The 9,117-nt window shown below is 36.4% G+C and overlaps 1 protein-coding gene across 2 annotated transcripts in view; it reads left to right on the top strand.

The window, feature by feature from the left end:
- Positions 1 to 7,037, top strand: part of slc6a3 (solute carrier family 6 member 3) — a 23,808-nt gene extending 16,771 nt beyond the window's left edge. For both annotated transcript variants that reach the window (XM_015028792.1, XM_015028793.1), the window contains 9 exons: positions 1,289 to 1,392; positions 2,025 to 2,149; positions 2,807 to 2,919; positions 3,572 to 3,700; positions 3,921 to 4,020; positions 5,987 to 6,087; positions 6,295 to 6,462; positions 6,615 to 6,686; positions 6,851 to 7,037. In XM_015028792.1, the coding sequence (XP_014884278.1) occupies positions 1,289 to 1,392; positions 2,025 to 2,149; positions 2,807 to 2,919; positions 3,572 to 3,700; positions 3,921 to 4,020; positions 5,987 to 6,087; positions 6,295 to 6,462; positions 6,615 to 6,686; positions 6,851 to 6,874 (936 nt within the window). In that variant the 3' untranslated portion in view covers positions 6,875 to 7,037. The remainder of the gene's footprint in view (positions 1 to 1,288; positions 1,393 to 2,024; positions 2,150 to 2,806; positions 2,920 to 3,571; positions 3,701 to 3,920; positions 4,021 to 5,986; positions 6,088 to 6,294; positions 6,463 to 6,614; positions 6,687 to 6,850) is intronic.
- Positions 7,038 to 9,117: the final 2,080 nt, after the last annotated feature.

Genomic DNA, 9,117 nt, shown 5'->3' with positions numbered 1-9,117 from the left:
ACTGTACTTAAGTACAGTAACGAAGTACTGTACCAACTCACGCTTGGTACAGATGGGTAAAACACTTGAAAGCTATTTAAGCTATTTTGCACAAACAATCACAGAAAATCTTAGAAAAGTCAAACCATTTTTTGTGAAAATTTATTGGGGTGGGGATTGGGTCGATAAAGTCCCAATTGCCCCATGTAAAAGTTTTATACTTTTTATTCTTTATGTTGGTGAGAGTGTCTAGAAACTTCTAATTACTAGTTAGAGTCGGTGGCATCAGGAATCCTATAAAGCCAACTCTTAAAATCTGGTGACCTCTGCTAGACGAGTGAAAATTGGTAGCTATAGTCATCTGGATCCCCATACCTTCATACTATAGTAAAGAAAGAAACAGTGGAAGGATAAATAGTCTAAGGTCAATCTTTCCTCATGCTTTATGCCCCAAAAGCCACAGGCAGCATTAGAATGAACAAAGTACTGGCAGCAGTGGTGCAAATAATAGCATCACCAGTGACTTGGATCAAAACGGTTATTTATTTACATGGAATCCCCCTCCCACTTAAAAATGGGCTTAAAGATTGATATTTCTCATTTTTTTAGTGTGAGATTTTCTTCCCTTAATTAAAAATTCACTTATTTTATGACTTTTTACACAACTTTTCAGAGGTGGACTCGATTAGGTTACCTTATGCACTGCATTATAGAAAGTAGGCCTACAGACTAATTGTTGTAGCTGTTTGAAATTACTTAACGTGAAAGATGATGTTCAGTGGTAACAGATGCGAGGCACAGAGTGTTTTACAACAATCAGACAATAATTCTAACTCTATGTTAGTGTTGGTACATATATTGTCTTGCAATGACAAACTTCCTGCTATACATTCGTGTCTGTCCTTGCCTGCTGTGAACCAATCCGAGAATTAAACTAAGCATTCTATTGACTCACACAGGCAACCAATGAATGCCTTAACATCATTACTATATTTGTATTATTTTCACTTTAAAGGACTGGCTATTCACTAATTTTAGGTGTCATGGAGCTTAAAAAGCAAACATGCAAGACCAAGATTGAGGAACCTTGATGGAGGGACACCGAGAAATTTATGGGAGCAATTGGCGAATTAGATTAAATAGATGCATGGAGCAGCAATTTGCAAAATTACCCCCTGTATTCACATGTGTCTTTCATCTACTGCCGTTGAATGAGTTTCCTGCAATTATCTCAAATAATGGCTTTTTTCCTCTCCTGCACCTTTTGTTTGCCGCTTCATACGAGTGCGCTTGTTCTTTCGCTCCCCAGGTCTGGATTGAGGCTGCAACACAGATCTGTTTCTCACTGGGTGTGGGGTTTGGTGTGCTAATTGCATTTTCCAGCTACAACAAATTCAGCAACAACTGTTACAGGTACACACACACACACACACACACGCAAGCAGTGGTAGGCAGGTGGGGGTTCATCAAGGCAGACAGGGGTGGAGAACTTGCCATGCGGTTCAAGCATGCTCGCTGCACAAGTAGGTAAAATAGAATCTCCTTTGAAGCTACAAAAAAGGAATGTAGCTACAAAGTATTAAATTCTTGGAAAATCCGAAAGCAACCAGAAGAAACGTTTTCATGTCCGCTTTTACTTTTTTTATGAGAGCTGACAGACAACACAGTCCAGCTTTAGTATTTGATTACACCAAAGAGCTAAAGATACAGCAAATTGTACATGAATTTTATTCAGAATAATTTTTGAGAATCTTTCTATTAATTTATATTCTCTTACCTTTTTCTAGACTTTACAAAAACAACAAAATGGTAGCTTGTCATCTACCAACTTAACAGAATGACTAGAAAAACAATCAATTTTCTTTTTCTGAATCATTTCTTCAGTTTCATTTTTTAAAAGGCATACGCAAAAGGAAATTCCCTGGACCCACCGCTGGCATTTTCTTTAATAGATATGATCAATTTGGTTGGATGTCACTGCGCTCTGGCTAAAAAAAACAGTTTTTATACCGTCATCCTGTCATTTTCTGTCTTGTTTCATCCAGGGATGCTATCATAACCAGCTCCATCAACTCTTTGACAAGTTTCTTCTCTGGATTCGTTGTCTTCTCCTTTCTTGGGTACATGTCCCACAAACACAACGTGGCTCTAGATAAAGTCGCTAGAGATGGTATGTTATTTTAATGACCTTAACCTTTTAGTTCAATATGCTAATATGATTAGAACACGGAGTCTTTCTTCTGATTTTATAATTTCCAAAAGTGGATAATCTGATTTAGTTTTTTGGGTTATCGTTACTGAATCATGTTTGACTTGGACATGTTGTCCTGCTGAAATAGGCCACTGCCATGAAGGCATATTATTTCCATCTTGACTATGTTATGGCTGTGTATCCCCATATGCAAGAAAAGCTATGATTTATTGTTTTGTTATTTTCACACCTTTCTATTAGACCAAACATTCCCCTTTCCAGCTACTTAAGCTTCACTTGGCGGTTCACTACAGTCTCTCCCTTGTGCTTTTGAAATAAATTGATCACTGTGTAAAACTGAATATCTCCAAAAAAGCTGCACTTTTGGTTATGCTGTGGTCCAGTTGCCTGGTCATCACTTTTTGCCTCTTGTCGAACTACATTAAATCTTCATGGTTGTCCTTTTTCAAATGTGAATATGTATTTATTGTCTTTCACTTGTTGCTTGTACGTGTGCAATAAAAACATAATCATTGGTCTTCCTTCATCTGTCAGTGGTCACAATGCTTTAACATTATGCTCGGTCATTGTATGTGATGTTCTTCTGTTCACTTTTTTGATTTTTCTCTTCGTCAGGTGCTGGTTTAGTGTTTGTAATTTACCCAGAAGCCATTGCAACATTACCTGGGTCATCAGTGTGGGCGGTGATTTTTTTCATTATGCTGCTGACCCTTGGTCTTGACAGTGCAGTGAGTATGCATCCACACACACACAGACACACATGCATGCACACACACACATCTCTTATTTCCCTTCGTCATTTGGGACTAGCACTGTTGACAATTCACTGTGATATCACGTTGCCAACATTGGTCGTAATTCATTTGCATATTGGTTGGAGATTTGACAATGAGAATTTTGGACCCGATTTCTTAATGCCTTTTAAAAAAATTTCTTCAAATTTCCAACCAATATGCAAATGAATTACAACCAATGTTGGCAATGTGATATAGAAAACACGAGTTCCAGTTTAATAGCTTCTTGAAACATATAACTATATATAATATAATATATAACTTTGAAAATGAGAATCAACATTGCAGAGTGTTTTTCTTTAACATGAATTGGTAATGTTATATCATAATATTATATTGTAATATTATATTCAGAATTTAGGAACATATCATATTTTTAAGTTTCTGTGCAGCTGCACACTGATCAGAGCCAATCCACCTTAATATCACCTAAGCTAATTTTTCATTCCTAAAAATCCTCACTCTACAACAAAGTAAAAATGACCATTTTTGATATTTTCCAATCTTTGTTTGGCTCTTAACATTCATGCAAACACCTGCTGCCTGATTCTCTCTCACTTTGTGTTTTCTTCTGATTCCTCTGTAGATGGGTGGGATGGAGTCTGTGATCACTGGGCTGATTGATGAATTCAAATTCCTTCACAAACACAGAGAGCTGTTCACCCTGTTTATCGTTGTTTCAACATTTCTCATATCCCTCTTCTGTGTCACAAATGTGAGTTTCTTACCAGGAAGACTTTTTGCATGGCACACTTGTTTGCTTGGTGGTAAATATTCACCTCTGCAATGCTTAAACTCTTAATTACAATCAGTGTCCCCCCCAAAAAAAGCTTTTAGCTTTTTGCTTTTTTTAAAAAAAAAAAAAAAAAATGTTTCACAATGCCAAATAAAACCTATGTGGATTTAATTGTGTTTCTTTTTTTTTCCCCTTTCAGGGAGGGATGTATGTGTTTACTCTCCTGGATCACTTTGCGGCCGGAACATCGATTCTCTTTGGAGTGCTTATTGAAGCCATCGGCATCGCCTGGTTCTACGGTGAGAAAGATGAGCTAAAGTAACAAGGAGAGACGCCACTCCATTCATTTTTTTCATGACCAGCAAAGCTGATGCTTTATTAAAGGTCTGAGGAGAAATTGCTTGGTCTGGGTGTTGTGTGCCCCAATACAACATGCCTTTTATTAGATATAAAACAGCTTCAGGTAGAAGGTCATAAGCATCGGTCTCTTCAGTTCTGTCCCCGCGCTGTGCATATTGTTGGGAAACTGTTTGTGTGGTGCTTATGAAATGAACAGATGGAGAGAGAGTCTGACCTGTGACTGTGTTACCTCTCAGCTCACACAAGGTGGTGAGTCAACAAACAATAAAAATCATTGCTCAGGAACAGGCGCTTCCTTTTTCAGTCACCTGCCATAGTCGCCTTAGTCATTGCGGCTGTGGCTGAGATTTGTCTGGTCACTTATTAGACAAAGATTCCTGCGGCATTTCATCCGAGTCTTGCCAGCAACATTTTGAAGAAATTATTCCCCAATAAATTCTGACATAAAATTAATGACATCTTTATTCTGGTCGATGCTGTGGCACCGTTGTTAGCTCAGCTGCATTATACACATTTGTTGTTCAAATAATTTCCAGGGTATTTTTGTGACATTTGCATGTTCTTCCTTTGCTTTTATGGGTTCTACCAGCAGACAGATTTTCCGCTCATTCTAAAAATATTTATTTTCTTACTGCAACTTCTCACTTTAAATTGCCTTGGTTGAATGGATATTAATTTGAAATTTGTCTGTGATGTCGTTATGAGTACATTTTGTTTCTTTCAAAAATATAGTTCAGTGGCAGTATGGTTTGGATTTATGGAGTTCATTGTATCATGATACGCACACTCACATTTTATATTAAATTGTACCACTTCTTACTTCTAAGGACAATTTTAAGAAACCAAATGAAGGCAAAGATAACAGCCATGATGTTTAGCTTTTTTTCCAAAAACTTTTTAAAATCTACAAAAAGATATATATTTACATTATTTTTTTTTCTTTCCCTAAAGGTCTCAAATATTTCTTTTTCTTTCATTTTTTTTTAAAATTTGTTTTCTGTAAATTAAAAAAAAGTAAAAAATGAACAACCAGAAAGTATTGCAAAAAATGTGAACTAATAAGATAAAGATCTGGCAGAACTACTGACGTGAGCCGACTTTCCTCCCCGGTGGCTTCTAACCTAGAAAGTGGAGGGGTGAATAAAGACCTGAGTAGTACAAAGGCCCCAGGCAAAGGGGGTCAGCATATTACCCCAGTTTGCTGGATCTTGACCTTGGCAAGCCCAATAAATCACGCCCGAGGCCTCAACGGGCTTTTGCTGGTCTTTTTTTTTTATATCCTTATAACTACTGACAGAAACCCTTGACCCTCTGGCTACTGTGGTCTTTCATTCTGCTATCCACTACTTCAGAACTATTTGTTGAACTGAATACCTGGTCGTCAGACTGGATATATTGTTCTACACTGAGGAATGTTAGGCAACACAAAGAAAAAAAAGAAATGAGTGAAGGGAATTTGTTTGCCTTTGCACAATTACTTTAAGCATTGCTCAGTTAGTGTTCTCCTATAACTCTTATGCCAAATGTAATACTGGGAGTTTTCATTATATATTTTTTTTTGTTTGTTTGTTTTGCACTATTCTCCTAAATGCAAAATGTTTGTAACCCATCGATCCAACAAAAATTAAATAAGTCACAATCTTACATTTACACAGATTATCATGTTTAAAATCTATATTTACATGTTGATATGTGAATCCACCTTGGCATGCAGCAGCACCAGCTTCTCAAGTCGTTGATGATTTTGAGGTTATTGAGTAATCCATTTGGTGTGGTTTGTTTTCTTCTGTTTTGTGGACAATGCTATTATGCTCCTGCATAAATTTGTTCCTCCCACCTCGTTTAACCCGCAGCCGTGTCTCTCTCCAAGTTCCACCCAAAAGTTTGCATCTTTGTGTGTTTTAGGAGTGGATCGTTTCAGTGATGACATTAAGGAGATGATTGGTCACAGACCAGGAAGGTACTGGAGACTGTGCTGGAAGTTTGTTAGCCCTTGCTTCCTCTTGGTGAGTCCTACCCACTGTAGACTTGTGATTTATAGCATAAACATGGATGAAGCTTACCTCAAATTCTACTGGCTTGTACAAAGACATGCATGCAAACTTGTGTTTCTGTTTTTGACCACCAGTGGTAATTAGGCCTTTGGTAAATGCTGTTTTTGGAAAGATTCTCCAAAGTCTGGATTTTGTGTTTACACTTTTCTCCTCTTATAGTTTATGGTCGTGGTTAGCTTCGCTACGTTCAACCCTCCAAATTACGGCTCCTACATGTTTCCTCAATGGGCTAATCTGCTAGGGTGGTGCCTGGCCATGTCATCAATGACCATGGTTCCACTGTATGCCATCTACAAGCTCTGCACACTTCCAGGAAGGTTTTGCGATGTAAGTCTCCATAATCAACCTTATACAAAGCAAGCAAAATATTATTATTATTATTTTTTTTTATATCTTTTGCTTGCTTTGGTACTGTAATACGTTTTTGTTTGTGAGGCTTACTGGCTTAAGAACAGGTACTAATCAGTCTTCCCTAACAGCGCCTTGCTTATGCCATCACCCCAGAGACAGAGCATCACCTGGTAGACAACGGAGAGGTTCGGCAGTTCACTGTGAGTGTAACCTTGATCCTACTTTTTTTTTTTTTTTTTAGCATATAGTTAGATCTCCAAAATGTATCTTTTGTACTTCTCTGGTCATAAGCTAGTTTGCTGTTAGATTTATGTCACGATTGCAGCATTTTAAGGGCATGTTGCACTTTTTTCCCTCTCCACAGCTGCATCACTGGTTGGTCGTTTGAGAGCTGCAGAAAGAGAAATGGAAGGATTGAAATAGAAAGAATGTCAGAGTGGATGCTGGATGCATGCAAAAATAGAAGCCTAAAGAGCTAAAGAGTGAAGACAGCCATGTAAACTGATCACAGGGATTAAGATGCAGAGCTTAAAAGTGCCAAGAAAAAAAAATAAATAAAAAATAAAAAATAGAGAAATACAAAAAAAAATAAAAAATCCACATAAATTGTAGTGTTGTTACATTTTAATAGTGGGTGTGTAAAACTGTGCATTGGCCCCTATCTACTGTTTCTCCGCAAGCTCGTGAATGGGATTCAGTAAAATAGTTCATTTGATGTTCAGCCTGCTATTTCCGTAAAATGCAAAAAGCCCATGAATGAATAGCATGGAAGTCTTAGCCTGCTGGATATTAGTGTGATGAATCCTCCTCGTGTTTTATAATGGTAGAAAATTGCTACTGCTGGTGAATGAACACAGAAAGATATTGTGAACATTATATGACGTCTTTAGTGGCACAATTTAGGATACAATATTTTAAAATTGATAATGCTGTAGAGGTGCTACACAAAGCATTAATTCTCTCAAAACAAAGTGCATTTTATTTTTGATTATTCCCCTTGCTGATCGAGATTTAGGACTAAAGTCATTGATCTGAAGAATTCCAACTTATTCTATGTTCCTGTCAGGACTATGTAGTTATTAATTGTAATTTAAAGACTGTTATGATTGCTACAGCCTTGCAGAATTTAACTTGCTTACATCAGAATCGCTTTCTTACATACAGTGCTTTATTTTTTTCAAACACTTATTTTCAACCATTTTCAGTCAATATTGTTTTAGGTGACGGAAAACCCAAATTATGCTACAGCAACTGCTACTTTTTTCTAAGTTTTTTTTTTTTTTTTTTTAAACATTATTTTAAAATATACAGATGGACTTATTGAAAATGTTATAAAAGAAAGCCCAAAGCCCCCAAAAGGTCACTTTTAATTACATCCAATTAATTTTTACTTGCCTGACAATGAAGTTACCATTTTATTTGAATTGTAAAGAAAGACTCATACAGTATCCATGCTGTACGAGGCTTCGCTATAGGTTCTTCTTCCTCTTTTTAACAACAGGGAGTGTCTTTACATCTGGTTGTTTCAGAATTGAAAAGCTTTTCATTGCATCGAACGTCGAACGTCATACTCAAAAGTTTTAAGAAAAAGCCAAAATCAAAATAAAGTGTATCGATGAGATCTTTTTTGAGTTTTTCAGAATCTCTTTTCTGTTTTGTCCTCATTTGTTTGTTAATAAGTCACCGGACAACCAACATTTGACATCCATGTAGTGACCACAGAGGTTGATTACAAAGAAGTTAGCAAAAAATATATTTATTGCTGTGTGTCATCAGCATAGCAGTGGTAAGATATTTGTGCTGTCTAGGGACAGATCCTTCCAGAACACAATGAGCAATGCCAACTCTACCAGCTTAAAAATGACCAACGAAACAGAAAACTAGTAAGATAATTAAATCCTTACCAGAGATGTCGCCTCGCTCACCCAACTGGCCACACCCACTTTGACCTTTTGAGGGCTCTCTACTCACAGATTATTAATCCTTGATCAACCAAAGAACAGATATTGCTTCCTTAAATGAGATTATTTTTTACTAAGAGATTTTCCTCGAAGAGTCAACTGTTACCAAATCGCTGCCACTAAATTTGTGTTTGTCCTCCGAGGGCATTATGTGAGAGTTTTGACGGTCACTTTTCCTTTGAAAGGCATTTAGCTTTAATTTTACAGTTTACACGAGGCTATTCTGTATTCTAAGACTGTTTTCAAAAGTGTTTTTTTTTTAATGAAACTGCAAATTATCACTGTATCATATAATAAATGAAATTGTTCAAAAGAATATATATGTTTAAGCAAAGTAAATGTAAAGCTTAGAGACTTGCACTGTACTATAAGACAGTGACAAAGAAGACAAATATACATATATATATATATATATATATATATATATATATATATATATATATATATATATATATATATATAATACATATTCAGAAAATAGATATTAAAGAGAAATATATAAAAATCCATATTTGTTTTTCTTTTTGACTTATTTTGAGTTACATTAGAAACCCTTCCCCAATAGGTGAGCAATCATTTGATTTTCCCATTTACGATACATGTGACACACTGAAGGGTTATTTTTGTCCCAAGTTGTATGCATGTGCTGCTGTACTGTGATGTTTCTGAC

Source organism: Poecilia latipinna, unplaced genomic scaffold (assembly GCF_001443285.1).
Source record: "Poecilia latipinna isolate Pla-1442-1.1 unplaced genomic scaffold, P_latipinna-1.0 Scaffold135, whole genome shotgun sequence".
NCBI classification, from domain to species: Eukaryota; Metazoa; Chordata; class Actinopteri; order Cyprinodontiformes; family Poeciliidae; genus Poecilia; species Poecilia latipinna.
The sequence above is the reverse complement of the archived record's forward strand: the minus strand, read 5'-3'. Positions and strand labels throughout refer to the sequence as shown.